Below are 25939 nucleotides of genomic sequence, written 5' to 3'. Positions count from 1 at the left end.
ATGTCAAATCTGCTTAGGAAAGCAACATTTTATCAGCATTGAGAAGGCTGAACAACATCTGACATTAAAATCCACAATAACAATAAACCCACTTGATCTATTTCCAGAGATTCATGAAGACCTAAGGATATTTTCTTCATACACCTTAAGGTATTTTTAATGGAATGGTAATCCTGAACTCACACGAACATGAGAAAAAGATGCACAATTTTAAACAATCTTAGAAAAGATTGCAATTATTTGTTTAAAAGATTTCTATTAATTGGACTTAAGACAGACAGGGCTTTCTTCTCAGGTGAGGAAAACTGATCAGGAGGGTGCAAGGTTTAGAGACACTTTGTTTGGTATTGTTCTTTGAGTGTTGGGTTGGTGGATATTTAATCAAGTGTTTAAGTGATGTGGGAGGGCCATTGTTTCCTAATAGCCTAGGTCAGCATAAGAAGGAGGGGAACCTGGAGCTCCATCCATTAATGACTTTGTATGTGACTCCATAATACCCCTGCTTCTATATTGGCCGGGAGTTGCAGCCAGCATATCAGTTCCAGCCCTAATTTGCCAGACGTGAGTTTTCCAACTTGGTAAGGATAGTCACTTCCTGTATGTCAAGGAATTATGATAAATTCTATGTTTAGACACAGACATGATTCTGGCTGCCATGTCTAATCCTCATTTGGTGTCATCCCTGTAAATTTGTTGGAATTTGGCAGATGGAGAGAGCAGGGGCTGAATTACCTTATTTGATTTTTTTATTAGAGAGAGCAAGATTATCTTCATGTCCCTTTGCTTGGCACGTTAGACTGATTCTGTTCAGTTCAAGTGTCAAAGTGTATCTTGTTACTCTTATCTGTCAAACACAGTGCCCAAAATCATAACTGGCGAAATTGAAAATTTAATTTGAATGAGATAAACGGAAATACAGATTCTCAACGGTGGAGTTCTTGTATTATTCATTAATGGTTGTAGATTGTCTTTTTAATAAGCTGTTTAAATAAATGATTGAACCTAAAGAGAATTGTATGAAACACCAGATAAAATGTGTTATCATATTTGAGCTTTGTGGAACAGTATTTTTTAAAGGTTATCATTTGAATTATTGATTAATGATTCAAGTCCTAGGGTCTTTTTATGTATATAACATTTGTAAGGAAACCCAAATATCTAACTTAAATTATGTTGGTTCATATTCAACAACTTGTATGTTTATTCAGGAATGATGATATCACTTAATCCAAGAAGAATATGCTTATTTTACAATTATCAATGTGTTGCTGGATTCTAAAGTTCCTCACTTTACACCCTTTCTGTAACAGTATTGCTGCCAATGTTTCTAAAAACATCAAAAGCAATTCCATGTTGGATCATCAATGTTATATGTTCTGCCAGAATTTAATGAAATTTTGCATGCTTGGAGAACATTAAATTGTACAATTGTGTTGGCGAGATTTCCATTCTACCTTCTTTGATGTAGGCTGCCGAATACTTGATAACTTAGGCAAATTGTCAGCATCAAAGAGAGGCTGTGCTTGATCTGGATTTCAACTACAGTATTAGAACTGATTAGCAAACTGTTAATCCAGTTAGGCAGCATGTTTGGGATTAGTTGTATTCATCAATTTGTGCATCCTTACTAATTATAAAATGTAAGCTCCTTTTAGTTTGAATTTAAGTGTGTTATGGGGTTCTTTTCAGACAAAATCAGAAGAAGCTGTTTTAATACATTTAGGCAGTTATTTGCATATCACTGCTAATTTATAAATATAATCTCTTTTGATTTGACTGTAAATTTGCAAGTATTATGTTTCTGACATTATCAGAAAGTGTTTTGATATTTATCTGCTCCATGTAGTCTATGTACTTAGATGCCTTTCGTGCTTTTATTCCAAGAAACTGTTCTTCAACTCCATAAATTTCCATTTCAGTTCTCGTAAACAGGGATAATGGTAAATATAATGAGTTTTAGCAGACAAATAAATTGTGGATTTTTCTCCTGCACTGAATTTTCCGGCTGAGCCATCGACTTCTTTCATCAACCAGCTTTAGTAATACTTTCACAATGAGAAATTGTGCATGCATCGCTATCTAAATATGCCATAAAGAAATATATTAAGATCCACAAAGTCAGTATGAATCGATATCCTTTTCTTTTGTTAAACGCTCTTGTTAAGACCCATGTGTTTCCTATTTGCTCATTTAAGTCCTCATAATAATGCTAACTGCGACAAGTACCACTAATTCTGAACAAGCTGTTGCACCATTGACAAATGTCACGCTTTTGTTCACAATTGAAAACATGAAAATATCAAAAAGAATAATGTTAACATCAAAGTATCCCATGGGATATTCGTATTTTGAGACAGATGTAAAGAAAATACTATGGAACCTCCGACTGTGCACGTTTGTAGGGGTTAAGTTATCAAGTTTAGTCCATTTATCAATAAAATGAAGTATTGACGAATTGGAAGCATTATGCCACATGTTGCCTCATGCATAATTACGTGAGGACAGCACGACCACAGGCTTCTGGTGGAATAGCTGCATAAACATTGACAGGAGGGCTAATCTGGTTGGGAACTAATTAGGTGTTGATGTACCTGTACCTACATGTTAATCAGGGTATTCACACCTACCTGGATCATATATAGGAAATCTATGGTTACCTGTTGGTACACAGTGCCCTTGAGAAGATAGAGCCTTGTGGATCTATACTGCTTCTGTTATGGTAGTGTGTGTGCTAGCATAAAGTGGAGTACTTGCTCACATCTTGACGTTTGGATGAACAGAAACTGGCAAGGTTAGGCTTCGCAATCAGAGTAAGTAAACACATTGTGAAAGTACTTATCTTATAACAGGGCTGTAATGAAGTGTTTAAAGGACTTTATATGATGTTTAGCTTAACTATAGAATGTTTATTTGTGAATCAATTTTGATAAACAAGACATGCAATTGTTACAATAATTTGAGTGTGCATTTCATTTTCTTTGAACAGTGATAGATGTATGAATTTGGTTTATTTCTAATTATGTTCCAAGACTTAGCTCCATAGAAACTAGTTGCTGTTATATCCATTGTGATAAAGATCTCCTTCACCCCATAAAATCTTGTGTAAAAGTTGGTTGAGATGATTTAGGTAGCGGTTGTTTACCTAATTAGGAAATTTGATTTAAATAATCCCAAAAGTTCTAAAATTTGGTACAGACTGGAATAAGTTTAACCTTTTTAATAATTTGTGTCTTTTGATACAAACGTGGTAGTTGAAGAATGGTTTGCAATATTTTTAATAAGACTAGAATTCTTTCTGTACCTAAATATTTTAGAGTATTTCAATGATGTGAAATTGAACTAGAATACATAATTATTGATCTGTTTGAATGCTTCTATATAGCCTCTGCAGTCACACCCACATGTCACGGCAAATATTGTACAGGTATACACCAGTTTGAGACATATGGTTAATTGTGTATCTAATAATGGCCTTCATGGTACATGGGCAGAACGCACAATGAACTAGGTCACTTTCAATGACATATTTCACATCTGTGCATACGGATGTAATTAAAAACAATATTCATAGTATAAAATGTCTGCTACAACATTCAGTGCTGTTGCCACCATACCCCATCTTCACATGGGAGGAGATCATGAATAGTTTGCATAAAATTAGAAAAAAAGAACTCATTATTTTTTACATGTTTATGTATCTGTTACATCTACTTTGATATAAACAGATGATTTCAGCCTTTTTAAGTCTACTTTTGCAATGAAGCAGTGTTTATAGAATAAACTTTATCTGAAGCTAAACTCAACAGTGACATTAACAATTTTAAATTTCTCAGGTTTTCCTCCCACATTAGGCTGACAGTGTTATAACTGGAATACTGTTAGAAGCGACATTAAACACAAGTCACCCACTGTTACTCAGGTACTCTATTTAATGGGTGAAGTATTTTTTGTGCTTTTGTGAAAAAGCTGGCAATAAAGTGTTCATGGTGGTTACTCCTGGAGATGGGTCACGACTAAAAGACAGTATAGACAGATTTTTGGGACCCCATGTGACTCATGACTCGTGTTTCATAGATTGCTAGCTGATATTACTAATATATACTGTATCACCTCAAGGTGTCTCAACTTGCTGTAACATTGTAGCTTATACATATCACAAAGAAGCAAAACATTCAACACCTGTTCTGGTTATCTCAACATGTAGTTATGTCTCTTTCTGTTGAAACTTGAGTTCAATCTCCTGTACCTGTAACAGTGTAAATAAACAGTATATCATGTTATGATTAATTAAATATGGACTGTCCGTTTGTATTGAATATTATTCTATGTGTCTGTTGTTCTCTTTAGAAGTGTTCAAGGTTGGTGGGAGTATTAAGTTTCATAATGTGTACCCATGTCATTCCAGCCATTTAGTCTAAGTGTAGGTACTAGACTCCTGTCTGTCAGTGAATATCCAATGTCACCCCTGCTCAACACTAGGGGTTTGTGTGATGTGCCTACAAGCATGTCATACAGCATTCACAGAGATGTGTGTATACAAGCGTATGTTCCAGCCTCTATCCTTTATTCACCGGATGTTATACGGATATATTGCAGGGAGGGTATAGACACTGTTGCAGGCTTGTATTGACCAGCTAGCTGGTGTGTATACATGCGTATCCCCAGTTGTGTCTGGAAGGGATAGACAGACTATGGAGGGTGTGAGTCGTATTTGGGTTATATACTGTATATCATCCTTTCTGGATCCATATTGACCTCTATGGTTGAAGATAGCATTGTTCAATACTGCCAAGGTGAGCTGTTTGATACGTTGTATTTACATAATTCCTCACCTGCCATCATTTTGGAAAGGTGGGATGCCATCAGATTCTAATGGTTGCAACTACTGTCTGTTACAATGCTCTTGTATTCTAATCCTTCAATCATCAGAAGTTGCAGTTCAGCTGAATTCAAAAGGTTTATACCATTAATCTTTTATCTGATCATAAAGTCACAATTTCATCATTTATTCTATCTTGTCTGACATCATTGAATGAGTGAGTCACATTATATCTAGATGTTAATAGTGATATGAATATTCCATGGCTCTGTCATGACAGATGGTTGCTTATGTGGGTGATAATAGATGTGGTGTTGTCACACAATGTGTACGCTAGTAAGTATGTAAGTAGCAAGTGTGTGTTAATTACCTGTAACCAGCTCTAATTTAACGATGTTGTGATTTAATTAGCCTAATATCAAGACATCAAACAAGTAAGCCAACAATGGACAGGTGGCTGCAAAACAAGACAGATGAATTTGTTTTTATAGGTCTTGTTTGTGAACAAAGACAACCATTAAACTAGCAATGGACCCCATGGTAGGCTGATGAAAGAAGTCGAGCAAATCCATGTATTCAGGAAAGGTGAGATAAATCTCTGAATTCTATAGACAAGGTTTTTCGCCGCAACTGTTGCTCTTCTTTAGAAGTTCATTTTCATCACCTTTGAGGCTCTGTTAATCTCAAACATTGCCATCAGCAATTGCTGAGGGCACGCTGCACATATAGTACTCGCAGGAAACCTGGATCTTTTACAAGCCGGTGAACATTAGGTAGTATTTTGATCCACTTTGTGTGGACTTTTAGCTCATTAGAAGCTAGCAGAGCTGTTTGTAGTAGGAGTTTGTTGGTTTCATTGTACAAAAGTACCTCCCTGGGGTATTTTCATCCTGTGGGTCGAAGGAAGGACAGGAAATTCTATTGATGAGGATATGAAAAGTATTTGTGGAGCAGTTCATGTTTTGCTTGTGTGTTGATATTTTGCATTTATATATGTTATTTTGGTTATGGCTTATAGATCGTTATTGACTAGGATTGGTTTGAAAGCCCCTTAGCTTTTCAAAACATTGCCTTGTTTAGTTAGGCATTGAATTAAAGAATTATGCCATGATAAGTAGTTTACAATTGTATAAAATTGTTACGACATCCTAGTATTTAGATTGTGTGTTGAAAAACTTATTTGTCAACAAACAGAATACAAATAATATTTGAACTTTGAACATGTAAAAGTATATATTTGGGAATCTTATTAGTTTTCTGTAGGTAAAATGGTTTGTATAAAGACCTCATAAAATGACAACCAAACTGTCTTCATTTGATGAATCTGTTAACACTTTACACCCTCTTCCTCATTTTCCTCATCCTGTTCATTAATTCACCTTTGTGAAGTCTTTAGCTCACCTGTACTGATGAGATTTTCTCACCTGTCCATTGTTAAAGCCTTCAGAGGTCCCTCTATGATATCCCTGCAGGGGTTTATAAGTAGGGAAGCTAAAAGCCTTCCAAATTAGACAACAGGTTTAGACCAGAAGAATGCTGGAGTTGTCTTTGATGTCCCTAATATGGCCATATGTCCTCTCCACTTAAAGTTCTTAACATCTTCATTAAAGGTCTTTAAAATTGATTTTCACTGATTTCTAATTGTAGTAGATACTTTGATATCCGGCTTTTAAGTCAGTGCTACTTAGAGTATTTCCTGACCAGTTTTAACATGAAATGGACTGTGATTGAAGAAAGTATGATCTTTGTGAGTGTATACGGGCAAACCTCATTCTTAAGTCTTTCTCATTTGTCTGTTCTAAATATATAAAAATCATCTCTTAGACATATTACTTCCAGATTAAATCAATATTAATAATGGGTTATTCAAAGTAAAAACTTTTTAGGTCTGCCCCAAAAATATTCAGGAGGTAGGTACATAATGTATTTGACTTTCTTTTTTCTTTTTGTTGTTGCTATGACCCTTTAAAAAATCATGTCATCAGTGAAATGGTGGTCAAAATTATCTGAACAATATTATTTTTCACCCCAAAAATTCTTTACCCATCCCCAAAAATAAAAAACAACATATTTTTAAAAATTATTCTCGTCTGTGCCCCAGCTCTGCTTTTTGCTTGACTTGAGCCTGTTAACAGAAGCTAGGGGTGCAATGCGATCCAGAGACATTGCCAAAGTACCCTGTACAGCCTGCAGGTAACCCTACCACCTGATAATGTCTGTCTTCCTAGGGGTTAATCAAATGGAACCCATTACCATTATACATTTGATGTAACACTATTCGACTCTTTAGAAAAGTATACCTGATCTCTTGCCAAAATTCATGAGGCACAAGCGTTGACATGTTACACAGACACCACCTTTGTGGAACAATATTATCAGTCGATTAATCTAGTTGTGGCTTTTTCAGGCGTAATTGTTGACAGTCATAAATCTAAATTGCCATATACAGTGTATGTTGAATAGACAATCATTCATGTGTGTAGTTGATAATATTTGTGAGATGTTTGAACTTGGAGGTATTTTGTGTTTCAATGAACATGGTTTGCTGCTGCATTAAATTATGAGCTATCTCAATGCAACTGGAATAGGCCAATTGGACAAACAGCTTTAGGTTTAATTGTAACTTCAAAACTGTAAAAGTCACTACCTGGGCTAAATATCATTAATTGTTAAGTATTCCAGAAGAAGCACTTGGGCTGTTTTTGAAAGACATTCAGGTTCTAGAATGAGTGCTCATGGTCCTCTTGAACTGTTTTGAAACCAGTCAAGAGAGGTGTTAGTCTTCGTACAACCACGCAGGTGCCCTTATGTGGTGAAGAATGAACAAGTGTCCTCTGACCACAACAAATAAAGATTTGTGCTGCATTATCCCAGAAGAATTTGCCCCAAGAATGCTTGAAGTAACCCAATACATTCAGGCAAATTTACTTTCACCCTGTCCATAGAAATACTTTCAAATCCCTAGCGCCTACTAATGTAGTCATATTGTCATTATCAGGTTTGATTTCCTTTGCAAGAGGTACTTGATATTTTCTGCTAATGGATTTAGTTCTATTCTTTCTTCTAAATGATAATGAACATCTTCGTTGTTGTTTTAAGGTTTGAGAATTGAGATTGTGTTTGTGGAGCTGGTTTCAATTAGAGAGAGACCTTAAGATATCTGATGTTCTTGAGAAATTTAGATACTTCAATCATTTCCAATCACTGGGACATTAAATGTAGATAGATTATATTGTACATTTCATTGAGGATTCTGTACTTATATTCAGAAGTAATTTAATAAAGTTCAATATTAGAAATTCATTGCTTACTTATTGTTAGATGTTATGAACAGTCTTTCATTAACTTCAGTTCTTGGTGGAAACAGGGGCATTCATTTCTGTGTTGTTAACAACTAGTTAGGCTGATGGAATTTAATTTCACCATGACAAATTAAACTGATTTTATTATTTACTTGGCATCACAAAGAAAATATAGTGTTACAATTTCTCAAAGTTCTTCTCAACTTTCAACACCTTTCCAAAGACATTAATCAAATCTACCTGTCCTTGTGCAGATTATTTATCTTACCTGTGAAACTCGTTTCAGGTATGTGTAGATTGTTCTTCTGCAGCATAGTACAGTGTCTGGTACGCGAGTTATGCAGGAGATAAAAACGTCACATCATTTACAGTCGAGTATGTCAACAGAATCAACAAGATAATGGTGTCCATGATATGGTGTAATGTAATAAAACTTCAAGATACCAGATACCCTTATGTAGGATACAAGGAGGCTTTAAGAGTATCTTTCTTCAAAACCCGGGGTCACAAGTCAAGTGATATTTACTAAAGATATAAAATATGTCTCGATGTTATCAGTCCTGTATTAGATTATGTTTATAGCTCCAGAAGTGTCTGATCACAATGGCCAATGCTTCTGTATTTCTACATAAATGAGACAATTTAAAGCTATCCAAAGGCTATTTATATGATAGGAGTGGGGATAGTTAACTTTTTTGTACTCTCATATTTATGGTTAAAAGTATTCATGTATAAGGGGGATCATTGGTGACCCAGTGATCAGAACATGCTGTGGAGAGTTATGTCCCTTACCTGTAGGATCTGCAGATTGTGGGTTTGAATCCCAGGTTTGCGAAATGAATGGATTTTAAAATTAGTGGAAAGCTTGTATATTCTTTGTCATTTTGGCTTTAATACCTCTGACTAACAGTGATGTAGGTGAACTACTGTTTCAAGCATATAACCTCAGTTCTATACCTCTTAGTCAATTGTTCTACAGGATTAATGACAGTTATAATATTGGATTATTATTTTTTGCCTCATTTTTACAAATATATAGTGTCAGTTCATAGATAATTGAATTTGGACCAGACAAACCTGGTATGAATTGAAAAACCATAAGTAGGTAAATTTGTATCTGAACTGAAAGCATCTTCAGTTGTCTTCAGATAACATTCAAATCCAACTACTCTGAAAGAAATTCTCTGCTAGATTAGTGATAGGTGTGATGGAAATGACGTCACTTCTGAACGATGGTATGGTGGCGAATGCGTTCAGGGTATTTATCAAACATAAAGATCTAAAACGCTGGATAATCAAGGAGAAACCGGATTGCACTTGACAGATGTGTCCATATCCATTTTTTATTGCTACATTGCAGTATAATATGCAGTGTTTATGTGATTATTGTGGACATCTCACAGCTATCATTTTCACACTTGGTTCCAAATGCCACAGGTGTCAAACTAAAGTGTGAACCAATACTTTTTGTTTTCTATTTCTTTAAAACTGATCCTTTAACAAATAGCTAAATCTTCTTCAGTGTTGAGAAAATCGAAGGTACAATTTATCAGGTGTTGAATACAAAGACCCCCAACCCAAAAGATCCTGGTTCCATCTACCCCATAACACTTCCATAAGTAGGTATTGTGTGGAGGTGGTCAGGGGTAAGTCAGATTTGGAGATTATGTAGATCGTTGTAAGGGGGCTGTCCCCTTTAATCACTATCTTTCCCCATCTCCATGTGGTGTACATCCCTTGCCTTAGGGGTCTCAATCAGGGAACAGACCCTGACTCAAATTAATTGAAATCATGAGATAACTTTTGTGTCTATTACTGGTTAACCTAGCCTAGGGTTAGGAAAGAGGCTGGGAGTCTAGGTTGATTGTTGTTGTGAATTTATACAGAGATGTGAGATAATTGGTGGTAGAGCCCAGTAGCTATTATGGAACTCGGGGACTGCTGTGCCCCCAGTGAAGACTGGTCAGTACCAATTTGAATGCTAACAGTGAGGGAAAATGTAACACTTTGTAGTGAAGAGTTACTCCACTCTAGTGTAAAACATTGCGGCCTGTCTTCTGAAGGGCTGATTGGGTCAATTGCCATGGTTTTACTGATCCTGTTTGCGGGAGATGGGAAAGTCGATAGTCAGTGGAGTCTTAATTAGACGATAATTACATATGAAGACACTTGGCTAATGATGCTGAAAATTGTCTCGCTTCGTCAACTGTTCACCTCAGGGAATGAACTTGAAACTGTCTCGTCTCAAGGTATTTCTTACATTAGTGTGGAAAATAAGTGCAGAATTGTGTGAAATATGTCCTGGCTTGTTGGTTTGAGTTCAAGGTCAGCTAGTTGCAGAAGATTATCATATTTATATGATGATGAGTTCCTACTGGTAAATAGTTTCCTTAATATTAGATTAGATTTTTTTGCAATTTGGGAGGAAAATAGCTGATAAACTTTAAAGAGGATGTACCAGATGATTTACATAATGAGACTGACGATGGGGTTATATAAAAAAAACCTGATAGTATTTAAAGCTTCCTGCAATGTTATTTGTACAATTTGGGCTGATTTTCCAATAAAAGGTAGCTTAGTGGGTAACCCAGGTTTGATTCCCCTCATGGGTACAATGGAATATTCCATTTCGGAATATTACTGAAAGCGGAGTAAAACCACACACAATCATAACCCTAGCCTGATACATCACTTACAAAATATATGCTGAGTTAGCATTAAATTGCAAGCAATACATAGCATTGATGACTGAATGGGAGAACTAGTGGCATATGATATGTAACTGATGACAAGATCTGTCTAGGTTTGTTACACCTGTTGTGACATAATTTTAATGGCCATGCACTATCACCTTGTGTAGCTGATGAGAAAGTGAAAACAGGTACATGTACACCTAACTCATATTCCCCCCTTCAGATTCCTGCATCAGGTTTCAGGTAATATCTGTCAAATTTAATCCTCTGAAAAGGTAAAATAAGCAGGCAATGTTACATGAGGGAAATTCTCCCCTTCATCAATCTTGAGGCATTAGTTCTTGACAGGTAGGAAGGACAAGGTGTATGAATTTCTCCTGATTGTCTCACGATTACCTTTTAATTCACACAAACAGGAGGGGAGACGGGGTGTCTTAACCCCAAGTGAAATGTAATGAAGGATTTTAAAGGCAGAGAAATGCTACGTTTTGTTAATGCACTTTTGATGGCTAATGTGTTTGTGAAGTTGACAATGAGATTATCAGTGACCAGTGGTTTGAATGGGCTATTGTCCAATCCTCACTGACCAGCCTATTACCATATCAATAGAGGCTTGTGCCATTCTCACTGACCAGAGGTGTGTTAAATTGACAGCCTGGGCTACCATTGGTCAGTGGGAACAGCTATAGGGAGATAACATATAGTACATGACCTTCCATGTGTTAAGTTAGTTCATAGGAGGCACTGGACTTTAAGACTCTAGCAGTAATGTAATTCAGTAAGTAGACACGATGTTTTCATCTAATGCATGAATGTCCATAAATAATATTTATACAATTTTGGTCTTACAACAAAGTAAATAAAATTTTAGTTCTGAATTCAGTCAGTCTTTGTATTTAAAATGATTACCCGATAATAGTATCAGGTCAGTATAAATGGATTACAAAACACATTCTGGTATGAAAACAACTTTATGTGGGTCAAATTTGCAATGAGTATTGTATGATGCTTCTGTGTTTAAATCTTTTGTACTTACTGTCACCTATACAAATGAGATTAATGTATTTTTAAAGTAAATTGAGCAATCCCTGCACTGAACTGGCAGAGCAGTGTATCATATATGAAAGAAAGACTGTTAAAAACTTGCTGTCAGGGCAGGTTTGTTAATTTTTAATAGCCATTATTTCTAGCCAGGTTTCCAGTTACAAGTGAAAGGGATACCCAAGTGTGTTTTATAGATATGTCTTTTTTGCAGGTGAGCATTTTAGGAATCGATGAACCTGCTAGCTTCATTAGCAACGAGTTGGCCTTACGGCAGACGTGAAATGTATCTCCATGTCAGGATAGTCAACAGTGAGACCTGTTGTTGACAATTGTATCTTTATGTTTGCAGACCAGCCCACATGTAGCCTCCCCCTTGTGTTGGACAGCAAAGCAGACGGCTTAAGACACCAGCAGACAACACTTGTAGCAGAACACTGGTTGTAGCAGACGACACTACTAGCAGAGTTTGCTAAGGAGAAAATGTGGAGTTGAAAGGAGTTATTAAGCCGTGGATAGACATAATTACTGAGTGGAAGTAAAAGGTCATATTACTCTGGAGAAAGTACCACTTCAATTTTTTAAGATGGGTTTTTTGTGGTGTTATATTTTGGTCCATGTGACTTTGATTCAGACTGTGTTTTGTAAAGAGTTGACATTGAACTATGACCTTCAAGAGGAGCAAAATCCAGATACATTTGTTGGAAATATTGCAAGGGATAGTAAGTTGTATACCTCCTACAGCCCTTCAGATTTCCAACTTTTGAGATATTCTTTATTCACTCAAGCTAGCAAGGTTGCTAAAAAGTTTAGTATTGATGCATCATCCAGTACCATAAGAACAACTGAGCGTTTGGACCGAGAAGACGAATGCCGTGGCAAGAAGTTGTGCACTCTCAGCATCGATGTGGAAGTTTACATGGTCAAAGGCAACACAGAAACTCCTGATTTGAAGACGATTATTCGTGTCAATATCAATTTACTCGATATCAACGATAATGCTCCGACTTTCCCCAAAAATGTGGTGACACTAACTGTGCCGGAGTCTGTGGCTGTGAATCAAGAGTTGCTTACCAGTGGTGCTGTGGACCTGGACACTGGTGAAAACAATTCCGTTGAGTCTTACGAACTCATCCCAAGTGATGGCATGTTTGGACTCAAAGTAATTGAAAACTCGTATGGTCCAGCAGACCTTGGACTTGTAGTTAAACAGTCTCTGGATCGTGAAACACGGAGTTCTTTCAGCATGGCAGTGGTTGCCAAAGATGGTGGCTATCCACAAAGGTCAGGATCTGTGACTATCAATGTGGTGGTTGCCGATGTTAATGACAATCGACCACTGTTTGTGAAAGAGGAGTTCAATGTCACTGTACCTGAGGATACACCAATGCGTACAGTCATCCTAATTCTCACCGCTACTGATCCTGATTCTGATGAAAATGGGCAACTAGCTTACAAATTCAGTGACCGCACAAGCGAAAATGTTAAAAATGTTTTTACAATTGATAAAGACAGTGGTGAACTCTCCCCTAGGAAAAAGTTAGATTACGAGGAAGAAAAAGAATATCGTTTTCGAGTTGAAGTGAGTGATCTTGGAAACCCATCCCGATCTTCACAGGCTACAGTCACTGTTCACATTGCAGATGTTGATGATAATGCCCCACAAATTATTATCAATATGCCCCCCAGTAGCAAGGATATTTCTGAAGACACAGAACGTGGTACCTTCATAGCTCATGTATCTGTTTTTGATGCTGATAGTGGTAATAATGGCAAAGTGTCTTGTCAAATCCATGACAATCATTTTGTCCTTCAAAAGTTTTCAGATTTTGACTACTACAAAATTCTACTGAATAGGTCACTGGATTATGAAGAATCCCCAACTCATACTGTAAATATCACATGTGAAGATGGCGGAATTGTTCCTCGTAAAAATTCATCTTCATTCACAGTAAAGGTGAAGGACGTTAATGACAATCCGCCCTCTTTCAACAGTGACAGAATAAATGCCCACATAAGGGAAAATAACCGCTACAGTGATATTGTCACCATTTTGACTGCAACTGATCCAGACGGCCCAGGCAACAATGAAGTTCTTTATTCCATCATAAGTGATCCGAGGGACTTGGTAAACCTAGATTCAAGATCAGGAGAGGTCCGTGCAGCAAAGATCTATGATCGTGAATCGATGCCATCATTTACAATAACTGTGAAAGCTGAAGATGCGAAGGACAGTCGCTTATCATCTACAGCAGTTCTCAGTGTGTTCATTGATGATGACAACGACAAACCTCCACGGTTCACATTACCCCATTTCCGTTTTTATGTGTCGGAGAGCCAACATGCCAATTCTGTCATTGGCAAATTGAACGCCACAGATCGTGATGTCGACCAAAATTTCTCCTTTTCTTTTTCTGAAAGATCCAATGTTTCAAAATATTTCTCCATCGATAGCAACACTGGAATAATTAGAAACAAAGAGAGACTTGACCGAGAAGATCATCTCAGATTTGACTTTGGTGTTGTCGTAAGCGACCCGAATAATTCACAGTTTAAAGACAAAGCTAACGTGACAGTATTCATTAAGGACTGGAATGATAATACTCCGATTGTCGTGTTTCCAAGTGACATCAACAACACTGTGTATGTCCCTTACCACCGAGCTGTCGGAAGTATTATTCTTGTCATCCAAGCTTTTGACAACGACACCGAAGACAACGCTAAACTGACCTATACAATTGAACAGGGCAATGACAAGGAACTCTTCTTCTTAAATCTACATTCTGGGGAGATGTATATCGCGAAGGAAATGCATTCAACAGACACTGGTACATACAAACTTGTTGTAGCCGCTCATGATTCAGGCGAACCTCAGTTGACGTCTTATGCTAATCTCAATATCATCATAACTGCATCAAACGCCTCTCTTCCGTTTATTATTGATAATGATGCACACCAATATATTGCCATTGTAATAACATTAGTGTGTGTTACCTCCGTGCTATGTGTAGCTGTCATCATAACAATTTGCATTATCAAGAAAATTGACAAAGAACGTCGACAGACATTGAAGGAGAAGATGCAGACCCAAGCTGCTTACACTGTGGACAATGTTGAAACCATGGAAACAGGAGTTTCACCAAATAAACCTTATGAAAATGAAATAGATAAACTGAAAAGGAAGATTAAACGAGAACTTAGTTTTACTGTTGACGACTCCCATGCAATGGATACCACAGCAGTCACGGGAGCATCTTTTGCAACATTCAAAAATATGACATCATACTCATCAATAGACCAGAAAACCTTGGCTGTAAGTATACATTTATTATGTTCCTAATAAGTAGTTATTAACCATAGCTTGTGAATGATATATAGCCTTCTTTATTATATCTATTAGTGTAGAATACAGTGGTGATGGAGTAGCCTAGTGGGTAAAGTGTTTACTGCTGTCACTAAGGATCAGGGTTCTATTCTTCATGTACTCTATGTGCAGTGCAATGTTGGTGTCCCCTGCTGTGATATTGCTTGAATATTGCTAAATGTTGCATAAAAGCTCACTTAAAGATATTAACAATAGTTGTCAGAATGAATCTTTCTTTATGTTCCTCTGTTGCCTTATCACTCTGTCGGATGACAGGGCAGGACTTAAACAGCAATTTATAATGCATTAACAGTGAGAGTGAGTTTCTAAATCATCAAATGATTTAATAGATTTGGAAAGTGCTAATAGCCAGGCAAGAAAGGAACCAGCAGTAAAATGAGATCCTAGGCATCTTTACTCCTTACTCTATTTTCTCTCGTTTCATCCTCTACCACTTCACATATTGCTTCCTTTAATTGCGCCTAATCAGCCTTTTCCATTTCTTTCACGATTCCTCAATCAATGGTAGTTATTTGTCAGTTCTCTCATAGCCTGGAGTATATATCAGTGTTGAATAATACCGTTGGGTCATCCTCCCCATTTGGCTCAATTGGACCCCTGTAAAATGACACGTTGTGATGAGCAAACTCCAATTGTTCCCAAAGACAAATTACCTGACACCAGGCAACAAAATAATTTAAATTGTGATAACTACTCTATTTTGGTCCATTTCATCTGAATTTTATCAAGCAGGACTAATTTGAGGCCCACCTTTCAACAATCAGATACCAGTCCCCTTCAACTCGATGTGACAAGTGATATGCCCTTAAGGGCCAGTAGGGATTGCTGGCTTACCATGGAGGGAAACGATGACGCCAAATTTGAAAGCCATTTAACTTCATACTGGATTAATCCCCTGTGCTTGGGTTACGTGGAGGCTTAGGAATGTTTACTTATGGTTCAATCAAGTGTTGATACAAAGTATCATAGATCCCGGTGACAAATAATTTGCTTTTGTTCATCTGTGAACTTAAGCAGTCTCTCTTCAGACCATGCTCCTTTGGTTTGGTTGTTAGTCCACCCTTCCAAGGGATAAAGATTATGTACCGATTCTTATTAAAAATATTGACATAGTTTCTATCAATTTCCATTCTGTTGATACAGAGAATAAAAGTAAACATGTTGTGGTGATTCCACCTGTGTATGCTAATATGTTTGTCATTGTAATGGTTTCAGATATATAATAAATGATACGACGTCAAGGTTGGAATTGTTGATAAATGGCTTTTAGTCTTGTGACATTTTCGTAATATTAATCCCTCACTCTATGGTAGGCTATGCTGGATAACCTATTCCAAATACTAACATAATCATAAAGGAGACATTCAGATAAAACCGTATCCAATAAGTATATATTCAATTAACGATTTATTCAGTATTATTTTAACCGATTCGAATGTGAAATGGCATTGCATCATATTTATTTCATATTTTATTTCATCAGTCAAGATTTCCATGATATTTGTTTAATACTGTCCACTGTCAACAACATCTCTCTTGCCTCCCTGTTATGTTTGTATTTCTTGTTGAGGACAAATCACAATCCAAATTCTACACAAATTTAGTTAACTGCGAAAAACCTAGTAATAGTGGCATCAAAGCGTTTCCCGCGTAAAATCAACCTGACTGAAATTCATCGAATGTCCTCTAGTGTGCCGACTTAACGTGGTATTTCCTTCAGGGGGGCACTATGTTTGGAAAGATGCTGTAGCCCCTTAGCCTCTGTCATGATATAATTGCCCTAAATTTTGAGTTTAAAGACAGCTGGAAGCTAACATTTTGTAAATATTTACCACTGACCATGAAGCACACAAGGCTATGTGACAGACTACTGACAGGGGTTTGAAGGCAAAACGAAGGCAAACATTTGGACTTCCTTACAGACAAACAAGCTTCAGTCTGGTTCATGGGGGTGGATTTGAGAGTAAATCATATTCAAACAAAATAAAGGTGCAACATTCATCCATAACTGGGGGGAAAGGTTTGAAGGAAATCTATACAAAGTCCATTGTCCATTGGGGATAATCCAAAAAGTGTGAAAGAATTTCACCAGCTGGTAATCTTTTCATGTTTCCTGCGTAAATTGCTTTTAGATTTTGAACTGTTACAGGTTCAGATATTTTTAAACATTTTGTTCATCCTTGATTGAAAATACATTATATTGTCAACTGAGTAAATATATTAATTTAAGTCAAATAACAAATGTTCATAGATATTGGATATTAACTTATAGGATTTCTTTTATAAGTTTGGATATAATAAAATTTGAAAATGAAATTGAATTTGATTAAAATTGGAAAAAATTGGAAAACTGATGCATAGCAAATAAAAAGATTGCTAACTGCTCTGTGAAATGTCAGTGCGTCTAATCTTTATCATTAATATCAATATTTGATCACGCCAATGTTAATGTGCATGTATCAGTGTCGATAGGAGAGGTCAAATGGCTATATTATGAGATTAATTTCTTGACAAACTGTTTCACTCCTTGCCACTATGATAAGCACATAAATCATACATTGATAATAGCTCTCGGATTGTCATTTTCTGAAAGGTGGAAATACCTAGCTTCACATCATACCTACATGCTTCATTTGACCACCTCATGTGTCTCCTATTTTGAGCTGTGCATGACATTACTGGTAACACTTTCTGAGCATGTGAATTTGAGGAGGAATCTGATAGCATTTCCCATCTATTTCACTGAATAAATGATTTTCAGAAGCTTCGTGTGTGTAGGTACTTGAGTTTTTTTCAGTATGTCTAACTATTCTGAAATCTCCAGATGTAATTTGCAAACTTTTCTCCATTATATGAAACTTATTATGTAGGAATACTTCTGAAGGCTTCTAGATTGTTCATTGCTTATATACTGATGGAAGAAAATAAGGGAATAACTATATTGGGAAGTATGAGTTTGAAATGTACCAAAACAATTCTAGGTAATGTTCAACAATGTAGTGAACACAAACTAGCTTTATTTTGTGTTCTAAAAATTGTAGTAAATGTTATACTGTAATATTGCCTTGTGTTCCTGTATTTATTTCCTTTAGTATATCAAAAGGCTTTAAACATGCTTTCAATGTTTAAATACTGACGTGAAGTAAAACAAATTACAGGTCTCACATTCGCCTAAATAATTGTTTAAACGTGTCATTTGGTATAAAGTGATTTCTATTAATGAAACTAAATTAGATTGCTATAACTTTTAGTTTGACATTAATGAATATAGATTGCAGTTGAGCAGCAACTTCTAAATATCTATCAAGTCAACTAGCGTTACACAACAAAATTGGATTCTGTAATGTGAGCCAGTTCCCTAACAGTCTGAGGACACCATAATGCTTTTCTAGGTCTTATTAAAACCTGATGTGTCTACCAGCCAGTGAATGCTGACAAAAAGAAAATGGAGCCAGCCTTATTGAGCCCCAATCGAAATTCTGTCTATATTTCATTGCCATAATAGTGGTCTGACTCGCCTGCTCAGAGCCCGACAGTACTCACAATGAACATTTCTAAGATCCTTTTTCTCCTCTCGTGTAAAAAATTTACAATTTCCTTTAATAATTGATCTTTCAGAATCCACAAGCCTGTAGCTCTGTGCTAACTAACAACACACATACGCCTGAACACACTAACTTGAAGATGGCACATTATGCTGAAAAGAAGAGGGAAATACATAGATTAGCATCGGAAAGAATACAAGAGCTTGACTGTGATACTGCTCATTGGCTGTCTGAAACTGAGGTTCGAAAAAAATAAATCTTATTTTTCCAAAATAAATTTAAGTTGCAAGCTAGGAATTAGTTTCACATTTTGCAAAGTTGCAAAATGTGAAAAAATGGTTACTGATCCGTGTCTTGGAACACTTGTCAGTTTTTAAGATGAAACCCAAAAAGATTTAGCCTTTAATTGACATTGTTGGCATGTGAAGGATGGTAATTGTTTCTTTCCTAATCACTAACAAAATTAAATCTTTTTCTGCTTACATAGATAGAAACACTAATGATGACGTTTTGTACTAGATACATTTTGTCAGAATTTAATTTGGAAATGTTTTCTTTTTTTATGAACAATTGTTTTTCAGCTATTTATCATTTCAAAGAATTAATAATTTGATTTGTCTTTTAAGTTTGTATTTGAAATTTGAGAAGTTTTTTCAGGGTGTCCTGTGTTTGGTGTTATAGGTTAAAAAGGCTGATGATGTAACAAGCGAGTTGTCTCAGGGGGCAGAAACAGATAGTGGGAGGGGATGTAGTGAGGAAGACTCCCAGAGTAACCGTGGATCAGCTGTGCCTCATAGTGACTCTGGTAAGTCGACATGATGTTTGAAGCAAACCTAACAGTTTCAGTTTCCCATAATCATACAAAGCTAACATTTTAGTTTCTAATGAATGTTGATTTCCTCTGAAGAATGCGTTTCAGATATTTTACTAATTTCATACTGATGTATTTTGGTTGCGAAAATAAGATTTTAGTAACATGCATGGAATTAGAATTAATTCAGTTTTCCTATGATAAACTTTGCACTGGAGTTGTTTATCCATCTCTTGTGACATAGCATGAGCTTTAGAGTGAGTGTTTTGTCTGAGTTAGTCTTGTATATCATTGCATGCATACAAATAACAAATTAAGATGGAAGACAAACATGTATGAAATCCTAACAGGATTTTTTTGGAGCAAAAAGCTGAAGAACAAATACTTGAGATGCGAAGTGTAGGATCAGTTTCCCAGTAACCATTCAAGTAATTCAAATAATACATCTAATAAATTCATCTAAATAGGAACATCTGCAGGGGAATAGTCCCTAAAATTAAAACTGGACTGACCGATCCATGGAACTGTAATTAACAAATAATCACGAAAGTCCGAGGATGATTGACATTTGGCATTGGAAGGTCAGTCAGCTATGAAAAGTAGCTTCTGACCACTCATGCAAGATTGTGGCCAGGGCTCTCTTGCACATGGACATAATTAAATCGGTACTTGTCATCAATACTTCATTTAGCTAGGATTAATATTTCAGAAATTAATTTAACCGACTCGAGAATGCTACTCGAAGATGATTAAGGCTGACGAACAAAGAGATCTCCCCATTATGGCTACTCTGAAATTGTTTGGCGTAGATTTCCCTCATTAGCAGGTAGATACTTCTATGGGTATTAATTACTGTTTCCTGCTGGTTAATCATTGTCCCTAGAATTATCTTGATGGAACAATTGGTGAATCGATGAGTTTGTCGTGTGTGTAGATGTGTATGCATTGCCTGTACAGCACAAGCATGACCATACCACACTAGAACTGCATAGTAATATGATAATCCGTCACCTACAAAAGCACTCTTAGATGGTAGAACTCACAATTACGTTATTTTTTGTACCTTTGTATTTAAAAAATGCCTTGAAGGAAATTTTTTTGCAATCGTTTCTTCATATATTTAACATTTCGAAATTGCTTTATTAACAGATTAGAAACATCTTGCCTTAAAACATCTGCTTTTGTAGATAGATATTTCACACCAAATTGCAATCATATACATACAAATCATGTCTGCCTATTTCAGCGATAGTCCGTCATGCTAGCTATGTATAGCTAAGATGGAATCCTGGTCACGATAACCTGCTTAGTTGTAAGTCATCACAAATTTCATCACATCTTTCATCGTAACCTTGACCTTTTGCTTGGCTCTTGTGGTAGCAGTTGCATATGTTTGTTTATTCCTTCTGAGTGTTGTAACCCTCTTAGCTGCTTTAGCAACTTCCTTGCCTGGTCTTTGTTCCAATGCATTACTTGGTATGTTTCCGCCCCTGCTTGTTCTCTGTTCCATATCAATTCTATTTCAGCTGTCCAAGCAACTCGGTGACATAAGGTCATCAATGTCACTTCCACTTTGGGCGTAATTTTCATTATTGTGGATTATAGTCCCAGGGTTCGCATTAATTGATGAATGCAACTTTGATTAATAAGTGCACGTGGGACCAAATTTCATTTGTAGTTTTAATTCATTCTAATTTTTCATTGCAGAGGAAATTACTAAGATAGTTTGTAATTCAGAAACTCTGTGATGACTAATAGTTAAATGTCCTTAGTCCACATGTGACTGTTGAAGGTAATGCATGTTCACTAAAGAAACCCTGTGCTTTTATAGGTTCATCTAAATATAGCTGATGTAATTATCATTTTGTTTTGTAGTGCTGACATATAGAAAATGGACTGTTAAGAGGTATAGATCAAAGTGTTTGCTGTGAGAGTGTATTGCAGAACTAACCAAATGTCAATATATAGTTTGGGTAGGATGTTAGATATAATGCAATGGAACAATTGCAGATCTAACCTTTAAAAAAACAACCCTCATATGTGTGTTTTTATTAATAAGTGTGTGTTTTGAAAGCTTGTACTGTCCAGATGTCATAACCTTTCAAACTCAAGTTTCAATCAACTTTTGCATTTGGTACTGACGACTTACAGAGGGCCTTAAACACAACAGTCCATTTCAACAGAGTTTCTCTTAAAAAGAGACCAGATTAGGGAATAATGCCAGTTGTCCCACAGATTTTCACTTGTCTTGGGACTAGTGTCCGTGATTAAACCTACCTGCCCTTTCTCTCAAGAGTTCAAAGAAGAAAAGAACCCAGAACCTAATGCTTAACCCAAAAGATGACACTAACTGGGGATTAACTATGTCTGAGGACGATAACAACTACATGGAAATAATCCTTGTGTGTAGGGGGCGGTTGGGTAGTCTAGTGGTTAAAGCATTCGCTTGTCACACCAAAGACCCCAGTTCGATTCCCGACATGAATACAGTGTGTGAAGCCCATTTCTGGTGTCCCCCGCCGTGATATTGCTGGAATATTGCTAAAAGTGGCGTAAAATCAAACTCACTCACTTACTCCTTGTGTGTAGGTGTAGAACCTAAACTCATGAGTCCTTCTGATGGTATAGGAGGCAATTTTGGGTTTTTATCAATTTCTGCTTATTCCCATATCTTAACAAGTATGAATTAAAATTAGGACAATTGTATTATTGCTAGTTACTAATGCTGTATCTATTTGGGCTGTTTTTTCTCAATGGATCATCTTCTGTGAATACACCACTAGTTTCTTTGTACCAGTGTCAATATCTTTGTATCACATAGTGGTTAAAGCATTGGCTCCTCACAGTTACTCAAATTGACACAATGTGTGAAAAGCATTGATGTGGCCTGAAATGTATCTTTATAAGCAGCATTTAACCCTCCTCACTCACTCTACAGACTGAAATGATATTACTGAACATATTAAGTCCAAACTCACTCTTTCAATCTGCGAAGAGCAGTAACACCACATAGGCTGTTGAGATTCACCTGTGGAAAATTGGCAGTATTTTGATCCTTTTAACCAGAGCTTAAAGATTGTCAAGTGATATGCGTGTATTTTAAACTTGAGTCAAGTGCCATACATCGAGGCTGGCGCATCTAATCCCAGCATTGCATGAGTATTTCTCGTAAACACTGTGGGCTTAAATTCTTAATCCTTGGTCTCTGTTGCTTTGTAGCAAACCATGGTGGATGAGAGTATACCAGTAAAGATGGCTGTGTGCTGTCAAAGCAGTCGAAAATATAGCCTCAGTCTTACAAAGATTCTTTGTTATTTGTGGCCAGAAAATATGGTCTTTGAACATTCTTTGAGCAAATATAGGAAATGGGTTGTCTTTGGTTGAATGTAACGAATATGGTTGTGGTTTAGTACGAATATGCATGGTCAGCTAGTATGGATTAGGATCATTTTGATTTTCTTGTAATGTTGCTTCTGAGACTTTTTCTTGAGTTTACTTTGAAGAAATCTTTATATTAACTTGATCATTCCATCTGTCTTCCTTCTCAAAGACTGTATGCCAAAGATACACAAAGTGTTTTTATTCCCTTTCTTACCTCCCTTTTGTCACACTGCAGAAGCATGGAAGTTCAATATTGAATTTTTCAGTAAGCGAGAGACTTATCATGACCATCACAAATTTACTGTTATTTATTTATGACATTGATTCTTCTTTTGGGTTCCTTTGTTCTGTGTTTAAAAGACAATCAATGTTTTCACTATATTTTTCATCATTATGTTTGTCTAGCATCTCTTATTCTGCATGTCTTCCTCTGTGTATATTTGTAAATTCATTATGCAAATTTCATCTTTAAAAAACAACATTGCAAATGCGTGTAATGTCATATTTCACATTTAAATAATTTGTTAATCCATTTTTCATCTGGTGAAAAGCTTTAAAACCATTAATTTAATTTAGAGGAGATCTTGTTAAGAATTGGCTGATAAATGATAGCTCTTGTTCGGTGACATGGATGTGACTCTAGCACTTTCAATGTAAAGTTGTAACATAAAATTCCCATAATCCGCAAGGAAGCGGTTACGTCGCTACATTAGGTCCTGTTGAAGCTGTCATGTTAAGTATTATAACCTAGTCTCGATTCAGAGTGCAATTAACTGTCTCAGTGCTAAGTGGAATGTTGACATTTGCTATTACCCTCACCTACATTTGCTTTGTCATCAAGAGGGTTAAGTTGTCGGCCAGGTTGATGAGTTATGTGACAGGTACTTGAAATGACGTTTAAGAGATTTCCATGTTCGTTATTGAGTAAGACATAAAAGCAATTCAAATCATATGGAGAACTTTATTACTGTAGTGATGTGACAAGAGCTGAAGTACAATTTTCTCACAAATTTTGGACAGTATTAAATTCAAATATTAATTGATTTGATTGGATATTATGTATCTAATTTATTGTAACTGTCAAACTGAGTTGTATGTAGAAAGTCGTTGCTGTGTTACTTGCTTTAACAAGTTCGAGCAGATGCTGTTGAAAATAGCTGCAAAATTGCGTATTTAGCATTAAGTAATCTATCACGGACTAGAGAGTGTTAATACTCACTATATCGTACACTTGTGCCTATGTTGTATTGTGGGTTAATATGACTATTTATAAACTATCAGTATGATATTTTGAGTAATGTTTGTATTCTTGTTTTCAGACGATGTGAAAACTTACAGCCCGAGATACCAGCCTGGCCGAGGTACCTACGTCCTGTCTCGTGATACTAGTCATGACACAACACGAAGCACAAATTCGCAACTTAGTCTGAGGTCTGCCATGAGCCCACGTCTTGGAGAAATTCACGGCAACCACTACCCCCGTAATATCAGCTTTAGTGATGATAGTGTGACTGCAAATACCACTGTGGACGCAAAACGTAAAAAAAGGTTACACGGAGACAATATACCAATGCAAACATTTGCTAGGAGTGAAAGAAATGCTTCTCAGACTCCCTATCATCTAAGGGCAATGAATCGTGTTCGATTTACTGGACATACGCCCAATCAGGGAACATTTATTGATGTTACGGAGAGTACACCAGGAATGAGGTACTCTATTGGTGATATGGATGACGTCTTATGCGACAGTGCCATGACAATGCACGAAGACGATGAAAGGACGACCACGTCAGGTAGTTACACGATTAATGCCGAAGAATTGTGCAATGAAATAGACAATTTATTCTTCAAAGACATCATTGTGTAGCCAGAATCGTCCTTGATTGTTCCGTGAATGTGATTTTCCGAGACACCAGGACTGGAATTTTTGCAAGGGCTTTACATTTGATAGCCAGTCCAGTATTACGTGATCCCCGGCAGTTGACCTGTGTAGAGGCATTGACAGCCTTCTTGTGCCCTGCACAGAGTCCAACATACATTATCCATGCATAATTGGTGCTATTTGTATAAATGGGTATGAATGGAGAGTGAAATTGTAAATAGTAAAATTATTTGTTGAATGTATTGAACTTATTGTTTATAGTGTGATATGAGATTATTGTGACTGTACAAATTGATGCTGCTGTTTGTGTTGACTAAACCATTTAAACCATCGTTCAATGTCATGACATATTTTAACCTCTTTGCAAATTTTATTTCCATTTTTACTACTTTTGTAAGGTGAATATCACATTCATAAAATGCTTTTCTTCTGTTTTTGTTCTTTTGACTTATATGTTTGAAGGATTTAGGAGTATTGTATGGTAAATCAAATGAGAAAATCTAATTTGGAAAATGACTTTTTAAAAGGCATAAAGTACAAGGTATAATATATTTGCTCTTTGTTGGCAAAGCATATTAGTTTTAGGTAATGCTATTTTTGTATTGAAAGATGAATTGAAAGAGGAATAAGATGATGCAATAGATGGCTTCTGCCTTGAGGAAGCTGGTGTACTTAACATATTTAACAAGACGTGATATCATTCAAATTGCCACCAATTTGGATACTTTTAATCCAGAGTGCTATTTTATCAGTGTCCAAGTAGTACTGTGTACATAGAAAATGTATATTGTACAAACTGTACAGAATTTCCACCCATTAAAAATATGAAATATACTATTATGTGTGTGTTTTTTTAGTGTGAGGAATCATCATCAAAGATTTCAAGCAAGCAACTTGGAATAATCTTTTTTGTATTTGGGAATGTTATGACCCAACAAAGCTGTATTGTTAAACCTGTACTGACCAAGATGGTTTTAATTGTATGTTTGTTGTTTAACGCTGCACTTCACAATGTTCAAGCTATTCAATGGCAATCTGTAAATAATCAAGTCAGGAAGAGACAATCCAGTGATTGACATC

The 25939-nt window shown here is 36.3% G+C and overlaps 1 protein-coding gene across 10 annotated transcripts in view; it reads left to right on the top strand.

Moving 5' to 3' along the window:
* LOC139450021 (protocadherin-9-like) overlaps positions 1-25666 on the top strand; it is a 168959-nt gene extending 143293 nt beyond the window's left edge. For 7 of the 10 annotated variants that reach the window (XM_071231641.1, XM_071231643.1, XM_071231642.1 and 4 more), the window contains 4 exons: positions 12208-15168; positions 18859-19026; positions 19467-19590; positions 24297-25666. In XM_071231641.1, the coding sequence (XP_071087742.1) occupies positions 12442-15168; positions 18859-19026; positions 19467-19590; positions 24297-24844 (3567 nt within the window). In that variant the 5' untranslated portion in view covers positions 12208-12441 and the 3' untranslated portion in view covers positions 24845-25666. Of the gene's footprint in view, positions 1-2559; positions 2811-12207; positions 15169-18858; positions 19027-19466; positions 19591-20842; positions 20909-24296 lie in introns of those variants that run through there. The other 3 variants (XM_071231651.1, XM_071231648.1, XM_071231650.1) reach the window with 3 other exon arrangements.
* Positions 25667-25939: the final 273 nt, after the last annotated feature.

The sequence above is a fragment of the Haliotis cracherodii genome, unplaced genomic scaffold (assembly GCF_022045235.1).
Source record: "Haliotis cracherodii isolate W230 unplaced genomic scaffold, xgHalCrac1.p SCAF_8, whole genome shotgun sequence".
NCBI lineage: Eukaryota > Metazoa > Mollusca > Gastropoda > Lepetellida > Haliotidae > Haliotis > Haliotis cracherodii.
This window is presented reverse-complemented; position numbering and strand designations above follow the sequence as displayed.